Raw genomic sequence first — 21,319 nt, 5'->3', positions numbered from 1 at the left:
CTGAACAAATACCTCCTGTTGGTACTGGATGGATGGCGCAGCGTGCGCTGGCAGCTGGGAGGGGAGTGAGTCAGTGCGGGAGCACTGGAGAGTCTGACTCAACAGTCAGCACGGCCGTTCTCTGAGCCACTTCAGCCTGAAGTGTGTTCCAGGGAGAGCTCTCCCAGCTCATCTTTGTATTCACTCATTGGGGTTTTGTTTTTTTTTTTTTTTTTCTCCATCTTGACGTCATCTCTCTATGTTTTCTTTATTTCAGTAAAAAGGGCACTTAAATAGTTGATTAACTGCTCTTTATTTATAGCACTGCCTGTTCAACCCTCGCAGATCAATGAAAGTGCTGACCTGAAACCATTCCGGGAAAAAGGGGTGAAGGGAGCTCCGTGGCACAGGATGCAGAGTAGACCTTGGGGTTGGCTCTTGAACTGGGCTCTGTCTGCTGGAATTGATTAACTGCAGCCAGAGTCCAGCCACCTCTTTAAACTGGCACTTGTTAAAGGACATGCTATCACCTCTAGACTGCCCTTTTCTGATGCCAGCACACATCTTCCTGCAGTGAACTGGATCCAGGAACTGATCTAGCTGAAACAACTTTTATTTTCAGCAGTGTTCTCTCCCAATCTGGTTCACCGCACAGTCCCGCACATGCTGAGCCAGTGTGTGGAGGGAGGCCTCTTCCTCTCCCTGCAGAGCCGGCTTTAAGTGTTCACTATGCTCTAACCCTACATAGTAAACTGATTTTTCTTGCAGTAACTTAACTGCTTCTGTTTTGTTAGGGTTGCTGAAGATTTTTTCCTTGGGTAAATAATTTGCTTTCATTTTACTGTGAAGTGATGACTGCTGTGCTACAGAGCCTCACTTGTGTTTTTCAGCTGGTCAGGTCGTTATACACCAAAGCAATTAAGGAGAACAGAGAGTCAACATGGATTACTCCTGGGTATGTGCATGGATACTGACCTGTTACTCAGCAGCAGCCCATCTTCCCTCATTAAAGTCCTGTCTGTTGCTGGATGCTGTGGCACAACTGTACTAGAGTGTGTAGGGGCTGTTCAGAAAGCCTCCTGCCTGCTGAATTCATGGAGTGTCATTAAACAGGTGTTTGATTTTGAAAGGAATAGTCCTTTATGGTACATACCTGCTGTACGTGTGCCATGGGTCAGACAGGCATTACTTGAAGCTGGGTACCTCCCTGCAGGTTTCTCTGCCTTGTTCATCGTCACCTCGACCTGCGGCACTTCTGGCCCGCACTGGTTAGCCACCACTGGAGGATGGCTGTGCCCAAGGGGACAATGGCTCTCTGAAAACCAGCCCTTCCTTGAAAGAAGGGGGACTACACGACTTGTTTGAATGCTTGTTCATCTGCGTGTTCACACTATGGGTGTACAAACATCTAACCTGCTTCTGCTGGGGAAAATGTAAGAGCCTGCTCCCCAGGAAGCCTGCTGGCTCCCAGCCGGGTTGGGAGAGCTGCCCGGCTGCCTCCGGGGCCTTGTGCAGCTCACAGGCTTCTGGCAGGTCTGACACCCATCACTGCCTGCTGGACACTTCACCAGGGACTGCAGAAAGCCTAAAGGGAAGAAAAATCCTGAGATTTCAGACTCTCTGAAAAGGTCCAGGGCTATAAATGCCTTGTGCTCTTTGCATGTTTCGGTTACCCCAGGCATCAGTCGTGGCATCTGCTCCGGACATTCTCATGACCTCCAGGCTTCCCCACAACACCCAGAGAGACATTTGATGCAGGTCCTCCCAAGGATGTGACTGTCACTGCAAGGGAGGTGCCTGTACTAGGAGGGAAGGGTCAAAACTGTCTGGGGCTCCACTGCCACTGAAACAAAGGGTTCCTTTTGCCTGCTCCTACACAGGGCACCTGCCCTGGGAGGGCTGTTGGTAGTCTGAGTCTTCTCACCTGCAGCTGAGATTCTCAGGGATGCAAAGCCAGTGCTGATGGAGATGGCACAGAGGCAGGATTTCAGCCAGAGAGTTGCAAATTATCATTACATTTATCCCTGACAATGAATCTAGAGCCTAATGCCAATTCTTCAACTTTCTCCAGCTGTGTAACTGCTCCCAGTCCAGCCTGGGCAAAGACCAGTGCTGGAGGATGCTCTGCCTGCATTGATTCCTCGTTAGGGCTCTCCACTCCCTGTTGAAGAGGATCCTCTGTGTTTCTATTGCTCAACTTTTCCCCCCATGTTGTAGAAAGGTTTCCCTTAGCGAATCACCTTCAGCTTGCCGAGGGAGATGTCTTCTTTTCTAATGAGTGCCCTCAGGGCTTGCCTGAAGTTTTTGGGATCTGCACTGTTATTGTCAAAACTGATTTTTTTTTTTTTTTTTAATTGCTTGTACCTGTCTCCAGTCATATTGATACTCTGCAGCAGCCTCTGTGAGAAATAAGGCAGTTCCTTTGCCTGATCAGTAAGAATTTTTGCTTCACCATACTCCACTACAGTGACGAAAGGTCACCCAGCGATGACAGCGAGATCTTTGAATATTTATCTGATCTCCAGCAGGAGGACAGTTTCCTCCATAGCTTTTGGTTCCAGGTTTTTCCAATTTCAAGTTGGAGAATGTCAGCCTAACTCCAGCTGAATCTCACCTGTTTCCCCAGCACGCATTCAAGAGGAGACACGGCTGACATCACGAGAGTTACTACAGCTGCCTCATCCATGTGCCCTGAAGGGTTATCTCTGACATGGTGCTAGAAGATTTGAATTATCTGCCCTTTGAGCATATTGGGGACAAGCAAGAGAGTGCAAGATTCACCAGAATCTTCTGCTGGAGATCTCCCTTCCCAGGACTTCAGCTTTGTAACAGATTGACACGCACTCAATGACTGCAGTTCCCAGGGCAGGAGATCTGAGATGATCTCAGCTTTTTTCAGGATTTGGGATGTGCTGAGGTCAATCTCTCAGCCCCCAATGACAGCTACACTAGCTTCTTGCTGCCAGACCAAAGCTGGTGCTCCCTTTAAGATGTGTTTTTGATCATATAGCAGAGACCCACACTGACACCCTTTCCCTATTCTCAGTTCTATGAAGGACAACCAGGAATGTACAAGAAAAACATAAAAGAGATCTCTGTTCACTAAAGCAGAAGTGTCTGCCCTCTAAAGTATTTGCTCCTCATCTCTGTTTTTTTTTGAGGCTTTCCCACCCAGCCTGATGATTCTTAAAGTAGCTATTCCTTCTTTCCTTGGGACCTGATCTCGCAGGGAGCTCTTAATCCAGTGCTTTGTTGTCTTCGTCTGCCTTCTGACCTCAAAACTACATGGACTCTATGATAAAGACTGCCTTTTTGTTTTTGTTTCCTGGTAAATGACCAGTAAGACTCATCCTAAATTCTTGTTAAAGATCATTTATGAGTTCTGATAAATCAAGGGAGTAATCAACTTTCTCTTTTTTTCCCCCAACATGGTACTTCCAGAGAAGTCTGCTTGTACTAGCTGGGTAAGCTCAGTGCATAGGAATCTTGAAAAGTAATCTTAGTATTGTCAGTCACGACAGTGTGAGGCATAAAAATACTACGGAGCCCTAGGATGGCCAGTTTGGAACCAATAATTACTTTCTTATCTCACAGACAGCCCTGTTCCCAAGTACTCTGGGTTGTAATAGCATTTTGTCAGGGTTGTTAATCAGAAATTGAAAAATACAGCACAAGTAACCTCCTGGGCTGCCAAGTAAGAAGTGTATATGTGATACTGAAGGACCTCAAACTTCTAGGAGAGGGATCATCCAGGTCAGAAAGGTGCCCGAGAATTATGGAAACCTACTGCCTTGGCAATGCGCTGCCACTCCTCGCTCTTCCTGTGCAGGCTCACCCCACAGCACAAGCTCTCGTGGGGCCACAGAGATCATTCTGTGCTCATGTTCCCTTTCAATACCTGTAATTTAAAGGCAGGTGAGCAGCTGAGTACACACCAGATACACAAAAGATAAATAACGTTGGAAGCACCACCTCTGTCTAGTTTGACAGGTTCCACAATCAAGCTGTCGCTTCCTGTAGCAGGCTGTCCTGGATCAGAGAGCTCATGCTGTTCCCTGGCCGCAGGTTTTTAGGACAGGGCTACACATCAAGTACATTTCTTGCTGGTAACTCAGCACCCGGCAATTATTTATGGACCTTCTTTTGGTGGGAGCTTGCCTGGTTCAGAGGAAATAGGCCATTTTTACCAGGAGCCTGGCAGGCAGGTGTTTCCTGTGATATCTAGCAAAACCCTGAATCTGACAAATTGAACAATCACCCAAATGCAAGATTGATGCTAAATATCAGACCTTTTACATGTACTTATTGTTCTCTAACCTTTTTGAACAGCCAGGGTGACTGAAGGTATCTCGATTTAAAGATATGACTGTACAAACAGTCCACGTCTGGGTTTGAGCATGAATTGGTGTGGGGAAGATCACTGTGCTGGAAAGTAATTGTAGACTTTCCAGAAAGCAGCAGCTTTCCACGACTGTGAAAGCTACTCACTGTTTGGATAAATTAAGCTATTAGGCTTACTGTACTTATGGCTTCCCTTACCAAAACTGACACTGGAGGTAATGCAGAGAAGGTAGCTGTGCCATTTTGATCTTGGGAGAGAAAAAGGTGCTACAAGCTGTCGCTTTTTTCATGTTAGGTGCGTGGGGCTTGAAGGCTCCTGGATGCAGATCTCTCATGACAGCGTAAGAGGAATCTTCCACCAGCAGTTTCTCTGCTTGGGCATTCATCTCTTTGAAAAACAAACAACAAACTAAAAGCAATGCCTCATGTTCTTCACTGGCTGTTTGGTGCATATTTTAGGGGAACAATTAATTTATTGTCTAATGACTAGAAATAGCTGGAGGGAATTCCAACTCACCTGAGGGAGTCAGGCTGCTGCCCCGACAAGCATTTTGCCAGCTATGGCTCACTACAGTGCCCAGCTGCGTGCTGCCATCCTCACGTCCCCAGTATGTGTTTGTAAAATCTCCAGATGGTGTAAAACCTCCCATTTCCTCAAGGACAAAATGAAGCACTAAAACGCTGGATGGTGCAGATGAAGAGAAAATACAGCCAGTACATGCACGTCGCACTGCTGGTGTCAGCCTGAGTGCCCGGAGCAGCGTAACAAGCCCCAGCAGCTGTGGCAAGAGGGCAAAGCACTGGGTACAGTTTGGAGGCCCGCTCAGGCGCTGGGTCAGTGGTGACTTCACAAGACCAGGGCTACCTACATGAAGGTAGCCTCAGTCTACCTTCGGTTGTGCATTCACTGATGCTGGCTGATCTCTGGAGAAATACACAAATACGCTTGTGTGAATCCTCCTGTAAAATAAATGCCTGTAACAGAAATATTTTGTTGGTAGTGAAAAATACTGACTGGCTATGTCTTTACCCGGGGGGGCTGAAAGAACATTTACAGGCTGTCCTCTGAGATCCACTGACCAAAATTCAGGCTCCTTTAATTTAGTCTCTAGGGCTGCAATCTGGCCTTTGCTGTGTAAGTTACAGCATGACATTTTCCTGATCTTGTAATCGCGAGGCAGCGGTCAGTGGTAATGTCAGGCTGAAAAGGTTAAACCCTGTTTGCCTTTTTACCATTGTTCAGCTTCAAGTCATTCCCCTGCTAAGGAACAGAGAGAGGCTGGACTTTATGGGGGAGCACTCTGGGGCCTCAGTTTCAGCTCTCACATCAGGTGTGCTGGCGCCTGACCTGCCCAGGCGGGACTGCAGCCAGAGCACAAGGGTTTGTGCCAGTCTGTTGCTGTCTAGTGAGACTTAGGGTATCTGGCTTGTACTGTTCTCCCCGTCTCATTAGGAGTAGCCCCTGAATTCTGCTCAGGGGATCCAAAGAACAGACGTAGACACATTGTTCACCTGAACGTCACCCACACTAAATGAAATATCTACTCCAGAATACCATTATTTAAAAAAATACCCACCTAAGGTCATTGAAACATAATTATTAAAACCTTTTATGTTACTCTACAGTACAATTGTAAATTGTTCCTTTCAATTAAATTTTGAAATACACTAGATTACATCATTTAAATAATCGCAAACTTTTAAGTTCACTATTAGTGGTAGCAGAGCTATATTTACATACACTTCAGAGACATTTCAGATGCAGCGTTATGTTCCAGTCCCCAAGTCAGTTAAATAACAGACTTTTGGTGGGGCTATACTGTTCTTCCACAGGTTCTACACATATTTGGGGTGTATGTGTCAGAAAGCAAGAACTCCATTCATTCTTGTTTGCATTTTTTTTTTTTTTTTTTTTTTTTTGCTGTGTGCATGCAGCTGAATCTGAGCAAATTGATACCTACTTGATTTGGATTAGAGATGAAAGACCTTTCTTTTTAAACAAGTATTTTGACTGAATATACAGAAGTGAATAATGAAATACAGTCCTTAGGAGTAGCAGTGGAAAACATAATTTTCTCCAGCTTTCATCCTCTGTTGCATAATACTGCACCTACTTTTGACCCTGACTTTACCTAATGCTGATGAAATATAGTCAGTGGTGGAAACCTCTCTCATGTTTTCAAGACTGGCTTTCAACACGATCCATGCAATGGCAAGCACCATACATCATTCTCCTGCAGTGCAATATTAACAAGTTAAACTCAGTATTTTCCTCAGCATCTGCTCCTCATGGGAAGCCCATCTCTGTATGGCCATCAGCCACAAATAGGTTGTGAGTCCTGAGACTGGAGACCAGAACTAGGCTGTGCTGCTTGCTTCCAGTGCTGCTAAGAGTCTTCGGGGGCCAGGCTCCTCCTTGTGTTGTCCATGGAGCAGAGCAAGCTCAAGCCACCGAGGCTCTCGGAGGTCCTTGCACGTGGCACTGGCCAAGCCCAGTCTCCCTGCATGCTGCTGTGCAGGGCTCAGGGCCTGGTGTGAGGGGTGCTGATCATGATGTTGGGCAGCGCGTTCCGCCGCTTCTTCCAGGAGCCCAGCTCCCTCGAGTACCGCCTGATCTGCCTGAACCAGTGGTGAGTCCGTGCCCGGTCGCTGTCCCGGAACACAAACGCCTCCCGCCTGATCTCAATGAGTTCAAAAGTGTCATCGCAGTCAGGATCGGTGGAGACAATGCAATTACTCAGCCTCAAGGGCTCCCTGAGCAAATGGAACTTCCCGTTATTTTTGTCCCTGATGAGTACCAGCACGGCGTCCTTCACGGGCCCTGGCTCAGCTGACTCCAGGCTGGACTCGGACACACGCTTCATGTTCACCAGGAGAAGGACCTGCATGTTCTGGAACTTCAGGGTCTTGCTGCCTTTCTTCACCCACTGGCCGTCGGGGGGCTGGGCCAGCTGCAGAGACCCCTCCATCACAAATCGTGTTTCCTCCCGCAGCCAACCTACGGTTTTGAGGGCAGTTTCTCTCATCTCGATGCTGATGACTTCCCTCTTCTTCTTGCTGTCCTGGCGAAAGGACCGAAGGGTCCACGTGTTCCCCTCCTGCTTGGTTTTCATGTTGATGTGCTCCAGGTGTGACTCGATGCGGCTCTTGGCCTCCCGCAGGCTGCCATGGTCTGGGTGGTACTCGGTGGTGGCCTTGATGATTCTGCTGAGCAGCAGTGGGTACTTGGTGACTCTTTGCAAAGGGGCCATCAGGAAGGACCTCAAGTTCATCCGCCGCAATGCTGTGTTGTCATTCTGGGAGACATTGAGGAATATTCTGCAGGGATTTAAGAAAAGAGAATGAAATGGTGGCTGTTCTGCCAGCAGATGCGGCAATCCTAAATGCAAATGAACAGCGTGGTGCTGACAGCTGCTGGGCACTGCAGCCCCCGCTCCAGTTTTAACAGCCGTGTGAATTCTGTCTTCCCCAAAACTAACAACAATTTCTGCAGCTGTGCTCATCTGCAGAACAGCAATGAGGTGCCTGGGCCACTAGCACGTAACGTCCTAGTAGTTTTCTATTAAGGCGTTGTAAAACAATGAGGGTGTGATCTTTCTCTGGTACACACTGACGTAGGCCTGAGGCAGATACATCAGCTTATATCAGATTACATTAATTTGTATCTCCTTTCATCATTAGATTACAAAGCACTCTAAACAAGAATTTGGTACTGTCATCATTTAAAGCTGTTGCAGTGGAAAGAGAAGCGATTCACCTGACGTGGCCCAACAGGCCAGGACTAGGAATGGGAAACACATTCAAGTCATGCAAGCTTCACACAGTGGCCTTCCCCGGTGGGAATCCAAACCGTGCTCTGCCACAGGGACTGAGAGCTGTTCTCAGCTGAGAGTTATCTGGTGATAGTTCAGTGCAGCAGTCAGTAGGCAAACACTGCTACCACAGAATACAGTATACAGCTGGGGACCAACTGCCTGCCTCAGTGGAGATACCAAGGACTGGATATCTTTTGGAGAATAAACTATTCCCCTTACCCCAAGAGAGAGAGCAGCTCGTCACTGAAGAACGTTAGCATCAAAACTTTGATCTAGTTGAGCTGACAAAGATTTCACCCTCAGCCTGGTACCTTCCTGTCCCCAAAGCCTGGAAGACTACGCACAGCCCTCTTCTCACCTGAGCAACTCTTTCTCCTTCTCCAGTGCGTTGAGCATATTCACGGAGGAGGACTGCTGAAGACAGTATGTCTGAAAGGCTGGCAGCATGTTGACGAACTCTAGAAATATTTCGCCGATGCACACGGTCATCAGGTCATCATCACCCTGCAAGCATGCAATACAGCCCCTGCTGGGTTAGCTCAGGAGAGGCACAAGCATGGAGCCTGTGTTCAGTCCTATCAGCGCGAACCTACTGCGGGATCTGGTGAACCCCAGGCCAAAGGTGGAACTGGGCTCACCCTTCCTGGTGGAAAGGCAGTCCCTGCAGGTCTGGGGGGAAGCAGCGCATGGGGAGGGGAAGGAAAGCTGGTCTAACTGCTTGCATACACATAAAGAGCCACCTTCTCTGCTTCTGTGGGCTCAGCCAGCTCACCAGAGCAGGGGCTCAAAGGCCAGAGGCCAGAGTGAGCCTGCTGGTCAGGAGGGTGTACTAGGGTCCTTCTTGCCAGCAGGTCTGCTGTAAAGCCAATGCAGAAGTGCAAAAATTAACAGAAAGCATTTAGGAGCAAATGGGCAGGGGAGGTATGTAACTCAGGTCTAACAGACATGACACTTAACAACTTCTGCACTTGCTCCCAGTAACTGGCCTGGCTCAGAAGCAGTCTCCTTCAGTTGTGCTCTTACTGGCTACTTTGATGCCTAAATGAAAAATAAATTTCATGGTAATTTTTTCTCTGGTTCCTGGGATACATAATAAAAGAAGAGAATAGCAAGAATCTGGTGCCACATAATGCACTTAACTTTGTCGAGGTGTATGCTGACATGCTCTGCAATCACTACTGATTTCAGCAGCAAGAGAGGGAGCAGTTCTCTGGCTGCTGGTGGCTTTTTGGTGCAGTACTGAGCTCTGACTGCAAAGGCAACATGTAGGAGGAGATAGGGAAACCCACGGCTGTTTGTAGAAGCCATTGTCTCAATAAATTATTCACAGGGGACACCACACCCACAGTACACATCTGTCTTCACTGTGCCAGGTACATGAGAGTGGTTGTCAAAGTTGCCAGGTTTTGAGACATGTATCACTCGGTTTGACATACATGGTTTTGGAGAGGGAGAGGACGGATGTATTTCCTAGAGAACAAAACAACCTGGTAAAAATGATACAACAATAAGTGGGTTTTGGTTTCTTAAAAAAAGAAGGGTGTGGAGCTGTTGATATCTCCTTTGCAGTGATTGTCTGCTGCTCTAGAGTCTTATTTCTATTTTTCTGCCCTCTGCCCACCATGCTGGCGGGGCAGGAAAGTTCCTTGCGCAAGGCAGGGTGCATCAGCAGAAGCAGCTGGTACACAGAGCTGTAGGGCCAACTGTCACCAGCGCAGGGAGCAGCCTGTGCTGCCTGGCCCTGCACGCAGCCTTGAGGCAAGCTGCAATAAGCTGCAACCCAAGGCAAATACACCCAAGCTAGCCTGAAGCAAGCCAGCTCAGGGTTGCAAAAGTGTGGCCTGCAAGCCAGACCAAGCTGAGCTCTGTGCCTCCATGGTCACTCTCTTACCGGTTTCCAAGGTAACTGGCTTAAAGCTAACTCTGGTAATGGGACAGTTAGGTCCTGTTAATGGGATGGAGTTAAGACTGTTGATGGCCTGCTAAGATCAGTGGCATTAGGGCAGCAGAGAGTGAGGCCAGCAGCTGTGACCTGGCACAGGCCTACTGAAATAATTGGTTCACCATAGCTGAGGGAGCAAGGGACTAGGTAGATGACCAGAACCCAGGAGTCCTCTGCTCCACCTGTGCTGCCTCACTAATACAAAATCTGTTCCTGTCTGTCCAGTCTGGCCCCTTTAGAGCACACAACATCATACCTGGTCAAAGGCCTGATCGATCTCTTCCTGGAGTATCTCCAGGAAGTTCTCGTTGAGGTCAATGAGCTCCTGGATGTTGCTGAAGATGCCCAGGAGCTGCTCCTGGCTCAGCAGCCCAGCCGCCTGCATGGGGAGGTAGAACTCCTCTTTGATGATGCGCAGGTCCTCTCCATAGCTGGCCTCTGTGTTGACAAACTCCAGCACAGACTCCTTGCGCTCCGTCCTGCGCTTGCGGCACTTCTCACAGAGGTCAGCCCGCCTCTGGTTGCAGTTCTGCACGTCCGTCTCCACTGGGAGGTCCCTTTCTCCACAGTCAGTGCAGGGACGGTGGGCTTCCCAGGCCTGCAGGGAGCTCAGCGTTTCGGATGCCCTGTTCCTCCACTTCCTGGCTGGCATCTGGCCAATGCCACTATCTGCCCTCTCCACATCTGCTGACTTGGTCCGCGTGGCCTCGCTGGGATCCAGGTCATCCCGGACATCGTTCACACCAACGATCCCGCTGTCCGTGCTCAGGCTGCTGACGTTGCTCCAATGATGTCTGGAGCGGAGGGAGCCACGTGGGGCACGGTGGGTCTCATCGAAGCTGCCACCATGGCCAAGGTTGGCTTTTGCTACCACTGGACCTGAGAACAGACACAAATCTTTACAGGCATTGCCAGCTGCACAGAAGTCATGAGTAGTAGGAAGTCTGTAGGGGGTGGATCTGGTGAAAGCAGGGCTGTTAGTCCTCCTCCCATCCAGTTTTGCTGCTGGGAAGGGCAGGGGTCAGAAGTAAATGGCTCCCAGGTGAAGCCTGGGGCCTGTCATCCCTGCACTGCCCACACCTGTGAACTCATTTGGGTGCTCTCTTCCTCTGCCATCTGTCAGGCAGGGACAGAGACACAGCAAAGTAGATCCTGATTTCTTGCATGTCTGGGTTAAACCCAGAACGCTTCCCTCTCCCAGGTCAGTAGAGCTACTCCATATTTACACCAGCGTAGCAGGGCTCAGCATCTGGCCCATCAACCCCCTCAGAGTGTGCAGAATGTGGGTACCGTAGTCTCGCTCCTGCCGGCGCTTCTGAGCGTGCTGCCGTGCTGCAGCTGCAATCTTCAGCTCCAGCTGCTTCCTCTTCACCGAGTCTGTCGGCATAGGGTCACTGAAGTGCGGCCGCAGCCGGCACTCCCGCTGGGCCCTCGCACCGTCCGCGCTCTCATGGACGATGTCGGAGCTGGATCGGCGGCAGCCGGGACTGGGCGTCTGCAAAAAAAAGCAAGTGGGTTTGGAGCAAGGCAGTGGTCAAAGCAACGCCCGGTTTGCAGCCACTGGACTTCAGTTGCCAAAGCAGGGAAAAGGCAACTCATCAGCGGTGAAATTGTAAATGCAGCTCTGCTACATGATCATTAGAAAATCTGTCCCCCCAGGTCCCTCTGTCTTGCTTAGTCCTAACAGCAGGGACCCCCCCTGCCTCTGCTGTTGTGCATCTCTGCGTACAGTGGCTTCACGGTGGCTGGATCACCACTGTCAAATAACTGTGAAGAAGTCAACAGCACAGTCCTGGCTAAGGGCCTAAAGGGGAGGCTAAGCACGTCCTCCGGGGAGCTGAGCTAGCATGCCCCTGTTCCGTGAACATTTCAGCGCTGCAGGGTCAGGAAGCCCAGCCTCTATGTCTTACCTACATTAGCAGTTTGACCAAGTGGGGACTGGGAGAGAGTCTGTCTGGCCTCCCAGGCAGTCCAGCAACGCGGAGGCTGGTGGCACAGCGAAAGCCACAAATAAGCTATTGCTGAACTCCCTGCAAGAGATGCAGTGGCAGATAGGCAGGGGCACAAAACTGACTCCTGTTTCATGAACTGTAATAATAAAGGCACTAGAAATGCTTCTAACAGAGCTTAATCGCTCATGGGAATCGGTGTGATTTCAGATCCGAGGCTCCCAGTCTGACCAGTTCCTACAACAAAGGGATCCTTTAGAGAAGGAGCAAAAAATCCTTAACACATGCTCAAGATGAGAGGGGAATTCCTCTCCCTTACATTCCCTGCAGGTGGAGTGTCACTGGACGTCTCATTGCTTGGCTTGTCCTCCCAGGCCTCTGTTGCCATGGACATTGCTGTGGGCTGCTGGCTGTCCTCCGGAGGTGGGAGATCAGCTTCCCTCAGATCACACTGTCCCTTGGAGTGGGGTTTGGCAGCAGTCTCAGCATTGCAGCTGCAGGAGAAGAAGCAAACTGATGAACATCACGTATGCAGTTCACCGGCCATTCCTGACACAGATGAGACTGAGCAGCAAGCCCAGGTTTGAACAACCAGCCACAACATTTCAGGAAAAGTGCAGGCAGGGATCTAGACTGGTCAGTATGGATGGCTGTACGTGTGTTTCAGGGGCTCTAAATGCAGCAGGTCACTTACAGTGGTGCAAATTGGGTAATTGCACTCATGCCAGCATCAGTCTGGGATATCAAGTTTCGGGTGTTCACAGGGCATTTTTGTGTCCATAAAACATGAGGTTCTCCCATGGGGACCAGAAAAACCTCTTTCTAAGTAGGCCATATCCATATTTGCTGCTATTTAAAGAGATGTTGTCAACACAGAAACCATATTGCTCATCTGGAAGAAAATCATCTGCTAAAACCCATAATACTTTGATGAGATTAGAAGATTAAATGAGCTTTCCCTCTGTTTTTCATCTCATATGATCCCAAGCCCGCTAAAACCACTGGAAAGATTCCCTCTGCTTTCAGTGAACTCAAGATCAGGCCTTTTGGTGCACTTCAGAGTCCTGAAAAGACTGGCAGAGTCTGTTCTCACTTGGCAATTCTGGGATGCTCTTATTCACTGCTGCCTGGTGCTAACAAGGGCCCGGCCTGGCTGATACATGCAGCCTGTTCCAGCCCCACGCTCCCCTCTCTGTAGACACCACCACCTCTCCAGACAGACACAGTCTGGTGCAAAACCACTGACTTGACAGAGCAGTTGACAGGCTGTAGTTTGTGATACTACTTGTGATACATTTTTTTAACAGACTCTCTAAGATACCTTATTTCCATGAATAATGAAGCCTGCTGGGAAGAATATTAATTTTTTAATTTGGGGTTTACTTAATTTTTATGGGCTTGGATTCCTTTAAAAAGAAAGGTTGTGGCGACTGGATATGGATGCTTGTACACACAGGAAGCCAGTGTCTGGAACATATTTCAAGTTACGCATATATTTTATGCTTAACAAAAGTCTCCTATGACAAAAATCTGCTTCTTCTTAAAGGCTTCACTTGTGAACTTACACTGGTAGGTCATACTGCTAATGTGCAATTCCAACACTGTCAGCTACAAGCAAACACATGAGACAGATGGGCATTTTCCTTACAGTGAATGACAGTTGGCTCCAATAACAAACCATCAGCCAATACTAAAATTGCTGAAGAGGGAACAAATCTCCCAGAACACAAACTGGCTCTGTTGTCAGGCCAGAAAAGTTGGTTTGCAACTTTCCAGTTGATGCTTTTTCTTCTTCCTCCATTTATGCTTCTAGGTCCCAGCTGACACTACCAGAGGATTTACCAACTTAAAAATAATTCAGCCGTGGCTGCGCAGTAACAGCACAGGGCTAACAGCAGGCTCCTGGCTTTTACTTTTTGCTGTGCGAACTCCCTGCCATGTGGATTTGGGAGCACCACTTCACCCCTCCAGGCCTCTTCTCCCCAGCCTCTAGAAAGGGGATACCAACACCAGCACTGTCACGGAGCAGTCTGTAGTACAGACTGCGTTAGCCCCCTTACAGGCTTGCAGTAAGAGCAGCGCAGGCACACAGCAAGGCTGTGGTCCCCCATAGTACTGTCCTGGCCTCGTTGGCTTAAGAGGTTCCCATCTCCTTCCTCCCTCCCATCCCCAGCCACATTTGGGGTGCCACTACTTCAGCTGGTCCAGTATAACTACCTATGTGGCCTTGAACTAAAATCAGTCTTGAAATTATTTGGATTTTAAAAAGTATACTCCCTCATGTATTCCCAGGCAGATCAATTTATCAACGTTTCATTGAGATAAGTATGAACAGTTCAGCTGGGCACACCTGTGGGAGGGAAGGCAGAGGTTAAGAAGCAAGGAAGCTCTTAAAGAGGATCTGCCACTGCCGGAAACCCACCATTTCCAAAAGCTGCTCCTGCTCAAACAGCTTCTGGTTGAAACATGCAGAAAGAAGGGACCATGCTGGGGGCACAGATTGGCTATGGGATGTGTCCAAGGTCAGTAGCAGAGCTCTGAACTGGAATATTATCTTCTCTTCTTGATTACGCCACCTCCGACCATACAGACCATACTCTCAGCGAGAAGCTGAGCTTTCATTTGTCATTTTTACAGCGCTTCAAGATCATCCACTTAAACATGGAGAGTACTCCAGAGTATTACTGCTCCTCTAAGTAAAGCTGACAGCAGCTTTCTGCTGACAAGGTCTGTGGACCAGATGTCACCGTTTATTGTGGCTTCCATAACCTAATAGGGATATTTTTAAAAAATCTCCAGATGTGACCTGCAGTGGGAATAAGAGCTAATACTACCCAGAGACTGAGCTAAGGAAGTGTGACTGGAGACTGAGAAATTCAACCCACTCCATGGTTGGTCAACTAGAGGTAAGAAAGGCAAGGATGCAGAGCCCAGATGGTATGAAAGGAAATTTCTTCATCCCTGGTTTGACTGCTCCACTCCTAGTTGTGATTAGATCCCTCCTGCATGAGGTACTGGCCATGCAGTGCTAGGGCAATTGCTGCTCCACAGAGCAGTTGCTGTGCATCACACCACCAGTGTGATCAGAGTGATCACAGGGTAGGCAAAACAGGGAGGATACAGGCAGATTTGTAGAACCACATCTTAGTGCTGCTCCTTTAACCTCAGCCCCTGGCTTAGAAGGAAGAAGGGACATTGCCAAGAAAATGGGATATTGCCCCTTTCTCCACTCCCCTTCCCCTGGAAGAGATCTGGGCTGCCAACAGGTCCACACTGATGCCTGCTCAAGCAGTCCCCTCTGCTCTCACGCAGAGCTGCAGAAGCAGGTACTCTGGCATGTTTCCTTTTGAGGGATCAAATAACTTACTGAGATAGGAGTTTTATGCCTGGGGTTGGTGTCAGTTTTCCCTGTTCTCTCCAAGACAGATGATGTGCTTGGGCCAGCACAGGGAGGACAGGTTAGTTCTGAATGTCCTTTTAAACCTCTGGGCCATTTCTGAATCTTATGGAAGCAGAGGCACTGGGTGTGTGGTGTACAACTGGAAACGTACCTGCCTTCCTTCACAGTCTCTATGGGCCTCTTCATGGTTGTACCATTGTCCAGGACAGCAGTTCTCAGTTCCTGACTCTTACGTTCCTGACTCTTTCTGACTAATGGAAACACTTCTGTTCACTCCTTCCATGCTGGCACACCTGCCTTCCAGACATGGGAGTCTTCTGCTATGGGAAGATGTTACTGTACCCATCATCCCAGTGTCATCCCAAATGCACTTCATCACTCTTTTCAGGAAGCCTTCGTTCTTAGTCATGTCCTTTGCTTCCTTCTGCGGGCTTTTTTTGTCACCTTGTCCCACATTTCATAGACAGGAACCCCAGGTCCTTACATGTCCTTATCCTAAACAATTCGCAGCTTAAACAAGTTCAGAATGTAGACTATATAATGAAATGTGTACAGGATTTCCACCTAGATCTCACCACCTCTTCCCCACCAGGACTACAACCTATGAGAAAGGTATCCAGTGACCCATGAGGGATCTAAAGCCACCATAATCACGAAGAGGAAAATCAAATCTTCACTGATTAAATATTTAGCCATCTAAATAAGTATTGAGTAATTAACTATGAATTACTAGGGAGGCAATTAACTTGCTAGACAAAACTGCTTTGTAAAACTGTAACACTTACACAGAAACACTAGAAAGAGAAGACAATTTCAGCTATCTTCTCCAGTGATGTCACATCACAACATTTCTATCAAAGGCTTGCTGGGTTCGGTATCTGTGGAATTGGGACCAAATCCTCAGCTTTCAGCACGTTTCATTTGAGACTTAGAAAAAGTGTAGTCTGGATGTCAGCAATCATAATTTAGGACCCAAAACATCCAGCCAAAATGTCTCCCACCTCTGCAGTGAGAATCAGCTTGAGTTATAAATGAATATTCAGGTATTTCACAGTCTTGGGTGAAAATGATGAAAAACTGAGAAATTTCCAGATAAAGAAAATTAATTTCTCACTAACCAGTACTTAGGCACTGCCAACAGATTTGTTTTCCTCCTGCTATCCTGAAGAAATGTACCATTAATTGTAAAATGGTAAAGGCCGTGGAAAATAAACTATGGAAAATAAACAGGCCAGGGTAGTTCCTTCACATGAAACAACCCCTCTCATACTGGAACCACTGTCATTCTCACTTTTAGACCAATTATCATTTTGGTGTTAATAAAATCACCTCATATATTTTAACAAATCCAACTAGGGAGACTGAACGCATTCACAAAAACAAAAAGCACTGCAGATATTATAAGCACAGAAACCACACTGAAACCATAAAGGCCTTGGGCAGAAGGTGTTTGGAGGCTGGGAGAATAGTGGGAAGAAAGATCATATGCACTACCCATTTCCTCTGTACTTTGCTATGTATGCACCTTGGGCTCCCGATACTAGTCAAACCTTTGATCTGCCTGGAGACAGCTGTTCTGAATGCTCTTACTCATGGCTTGTGCCATCCTGTGTATTTCATTTCACATCAATGATAAAAATAGTCTACTCAGTGAGAATGGTTGCATACCATAACGTCCTCATCTGTTTCTTCATTGGGTTTTCATACTCTAGAAAAGCACAAAGGCTGGGCTGAACAGCTGAAGGAAGCATTTAGGACTCTGACACCACCTACTTCCCTTTGGATTATAAAGCTGCAAAAGTATTTCTGCTTGTCTCTCTGGCTCTGTCTGCACAGGGAGCTTCAGCTCCACAGCAGTTCTTTCAGACAACTCTCATTCCTGTGCAGAAGTCGCTATCATACCCTCTAAAACCTGAGTCTAGTTTCAGAGCAATACCAGAAATACCAAGCCAGTGTACAAGGTTGATGCCCTGGCATTTCTCACACCGCATCTGTGGATGTCAGAAGCAGCCAGGAACCGAATCAAATGTCATTCCTGGCAAAGCCAGTGCTGAAAACCAAGCATATGGAAACAAACCGCTCTACCAACACCTACTCCTCCTTTTCCCATCAGCCTTATCTAGTGATAAGACAGTGATACTAGCCCAAATTCCTAGCTTCCAGAGCTTTGCTGATTCCTGCTGGGCCACCCGTCTGCATAGAAAGGGATCTCCACTTCTTTGACCAGAGGAGGGTAACAGGACTGCAGGATAGAAACCTGGATACAAAACCAGGATAGAGAAAGCCATCCTTGTGAACATCTTACTCAGAGAAGGGGAAAACCCTGGCTGGAGAAAAGGGAGGAAGGCTTTACACAAGTACTTTCTCTCACTGTTTACGCTGAGTTGGCAGGACAGCATTTGCAAGTACTTTCACTCACTGCCTGTGTTGGTCTCCAGCGGGTGGTTAAAGACTGGTAGCAGCCATCTTGCTCTTATTTGTTTGCCAGTTCACTATGCACGGCAGCAAGTGAAAGCACTTGTTGCTGCATGTCACACTACCTAAATTTATGACCTGTAGTGGTGGGACAGACAGTTTTCAAATAAAATTATAGTAGTACTTTGTATCTCTCAGCTGTCCTCTACATTTAACAGATGTTTTTTTAAAAAAAGACATTTCAACCATTTATTAGAGAAATAAAATGGGTGGGAAATTGGGTATCAAGACTACTAATGGCTGCTGTCTTGACAGGATTAAGGTGTACAAAAAGGCAAAGTCTTGATGAAAATGCTTTTTGGTATTTAATCCCACGCAAAGATGGAGACAGACATGTCCATGTGGCTATCAGAAACCCTAAAATTAAAGGCTCTGCCAACAGCGTATTTATACTACGGGACTTAAATGTACATATCAGGAGAGAGACCAGATCGTTAACAAGGGAACTGCTTTCAGGTGACCCCACAGAACATGTTACCTTTTCTTAATAAGTTCCAGGGCTGAACCTATGAATTCATCCTTCATTTTTTGTAGCTTAGCTCCATAGCTGGATAAGTCTGTGGCTTCTAACAGCAGCGATGAACAGCAAGAGGACTGGGCTTCAGAAGCCAGTGACTGCCCTGCAAGGTGGAGGACATCATTTAATTGTCTTGTCTCTCCTTTCTGCTGCTCATCACTGAAGATCTCCTGCCCAGCTCTGTGTATTGCTACTGCCTGTAAAGATGATCGTGGGATAGGGCTAGAGCAAATGGGGACCGGCGATCTATCTGGGCTGGAGATCTGGAAGGTTCTGTCCTTCACCTCTGGGCTGCTCATCCTGAAATGATCCCATGTGGCTGGATATTGGGAAAAGCCAGCAGAGGTGTGGTTTTCATGGAACACATCGTCATCATCCTCCGCTGCGACAGCGGTTTCATTCACAGCTTTGGTTCCCAGAGCTTCTGGACAGACATTCTTATTGTTCTCCTCCTCCAAGGTCTGGTCTGCAGGCAGGCCCCTATTCAAGCGCTCTGTTGGCCCACTGCTGCTGGCAGACGAATTTGCCTCCTTACTTCTCATTTGCTTGAATTCCTCAAAGGTGGGTATGTAGATCCTTCCTTTCCAGCGGCCTTTCTTGGTCTGTCCCAGTGTGGCTTTGACATCTGTTTCCCCACTATATTGTTCCAGGGTTTCTGCTGTTCTGGATTTGGCCATCTCATGGCTCTCCCCAGCATGCTGAAGGAGTAAACTGGGGGAGCTATTCTGCCTTCGAAGCTGAAGCCTCCTCTGAGCCTCTTGCTTGATGTCTTCTGGACTGATGAGTCTGTGTGCAAAACAGAGTCTCTGCCGCCCTGTGAGGCTGTGCCTGAGAGCAGTGTCTTCCACCAAAACCTTGCAGCAGTTGACAGAGCAACCATTCTTGTACTGCCGGCACATCTGGCATTCAAAAATCTCCCGGGCCATCAGGTCAGTCAGGGCCACCTGTGGACGCACTGGCTTACAGGGCTCTGCCACCTTACTGCTATGCAGCCTCAGCTTCTCCTTCAGCTCTTTTTTGGCATCCCCATGGAGGGCTCTTTCCTCTGCAGAAGGGAAGAGCCACTGAGGCACTTTGGCAAAGGGAGGGAGGAGCACATTCTGTGCTGATCGAGATGTTTGTTTAGCACGGAGAGAAAGGTTTCTCAGAGAGTCTGATGTGCTCTGTACTGGGGCCACATCCACACAGCCTTCTGTCCACTGACTGGTGCCTCTATAGCGAAAGATGATCTCGTTATCCAGGCTCCGGCAGTGAGAATACAGCCCAGAGTCAGCGACTGTCGCCCAGTGAAGGTTCTCCACGCTCCGATACATCCGGTTTTCCACAGGACTGGCCAAAGGTGCCTTGCCTGTTTGGCAGTAGTCTAGAGTATGGAAGTCCCCAGTAAAAACATGAGTGTCTACGTTCCTTAGTGGATGCATGTTGCTAACCGAAAAATCCTTTAAGCCATGTTGTGCATAGAGCTGATTATTTTGGCAGCTCAAGATCACCCGGCAGTGTTCCTGTCTCTCATCAACACTGATGTATGTCATAGCAAATGCACATGGAGGCTCTAAGACAGTGGCGTCTAGGGGGAGAGGAGGGAGCTGAGATGTTGCTTAGATGCCAGTCAATGTCCACAGACCACAGACAGCAAAGTGTGCTGCTGGGCACTCACATAAGAGAGCTCTCACATGGGTTGAGTCGCCATGCGTAGAAGACCTGTGAATGGAAGGAAAGATGAGTTACTGAAGCAGCCTGGTGATGACTCACAGGATGCAACAGCAGGTCTGCTTCCAGGGAATGCAGAAGCCAAACACCACCAGCTTGGGTAGGAACAGAGCAGCATAACCAGATGAGCCATAGGGCTTGGGGTAGGGAATCTTTTAAATCTCTAGCCAAGCCAGCAGTGGCCTTACACTACCCATCTGAATTTGGAGAAGTTTATCCTACCTATCCTCAGCAATTCTCTCACAATAACACTAGGGACGAATGCTCAGAAGTGCTTGCTGCAGGCTCATCTTACTCACACAGCAGCACTACAGAGATGGGGGGTTTAGAAGAGCTAGTGAGGTTCTTTCCCTCACATGGAGTGCAGACAAGAGTGCGTGGGTTAAGGAGGAGGCTGTGGGTGGGAAAGGATGACATGACAGTGTGGTCTCCTGGTACCTCAAGTAGCAAGGAGGAAGAAGGTGGCTGACTGGTGGTGGTTTTGTCCCTGAGAGGCACACTGCAGCCTCTTAATGCTCTGATTTACCCTTCACAGGGAAGATGTATATGGTTTAGTGACTGGTAGCCAAGCATTTCCAAGGCCCTTCCAGTGCAGAGATAAAGGTACCTCACAGACTCACAAATGCACCCTCCTGACCCCTTAGCAACAGATCCAAATGATCACCCCCCATGACAGCTCAGCAGAAGCCCAGAAAGAGAACGTGTGGTTTCTAAGGCTGTTCCTGTGATCTGTGTTCAACACTGTAAGGCCCAGGGAATCTATGTGACTAAATCACATGTTCAGAGCAATGCAGAGAATTAAATCCCAAAACTTCAGTTTGGGCCAGCAGGATGAAGGCTAAGTGTCTAAGTCATCCTTGGAAGTGGAAGGAGCCTCCTTACATTGAATGGACAGACTCCAAATTTCTCTTAAGGATTTAAGCCTTTTGGACTTGCCAGTAGTCACACAAGACATCAGTGTCTGCTACAGCCTTGTCCACTCCCTCCCTTGGCAACCAGAGGCAAAGGGAACGAGTGAGTGCCATAGGTAAAGGAGAGTAAGATTGGGCAGGTGATATGGGGTTAGCCTGAGATTTGTAAGGGCAACAGAGAGCTGGGGTGGTGGGGCATCAGTCCTTATTAATGAACCAGTCAGGTTGAACACCCAGGAAGAGGTCTTGGTAGAGAGGACTATGTAAGCTACAGCCCAGA

The 21,319-nt window shown here is 48.1% G+C and overlaps 1 protein-coding gene across 2 annotated transcripts in view; it reads right to left on the bottom strand.

Moving 5' to 3' along the window:
* Positions 1-5,909: 5,909 nt before the first annotated feature.
* Positions 5,910-21,319, bottom strand: part of LOC104363473 — a 47,691-nt gene continuing 32,281 nt past the window's right edge. For both annotated transcript variants that reach the window (XM_042783735.1, XM_042783736.1), the window contains 6 exons: positions 18,380-20,119; positions 12,346-12,520; positions 11,368-11,572; positions 10,334-10,956; positions 8,494-8,639; positions 5,910-7,638 (listed from right to left, as the gene is read on the bottom strand). In XM_042783735.1, the coding sequence (XP_042639669.1) occupies positions 6,843-7,638; positions 8,494-8,639; positions 10,334-10,956; positions 11,368-11,572; positions 12,346-12,520; positions 18,380-19,950 (3,516 nt within the window). In that variant the 5' untranslated portion in view covers positions 19,951-20,119 and the 3' untranslated portion in view covers positions 5,910-6,842. The remainder of the gene's footprint in view (positions 7,639-8,493; positions 8,640-10,333; positions 10,957-11,367; positions 11,573-12,345; positions 12,521-18,379; positions 20,120-21,319) is intronic.

This window comes from Tyto alba, unplaced genomic scaffold (assembly GCF_018691265.1).
Source record: "Tyto alba isolate M040663 unplaced genomic scaffold, T.alba_DEE_v4.0 Super-Scaffold_7, whole genome shotgun sequence".
NCBI classification, from domain to species: domain Eukaryota; kingdom Metazoa; phylum Chordata; class Aves; order Strigiformes; family Tytonidae; genus Tyto; species Tyto alba.
This window is presented reverse-complemented; position numbering and strand designations above follow the sequence as displayed.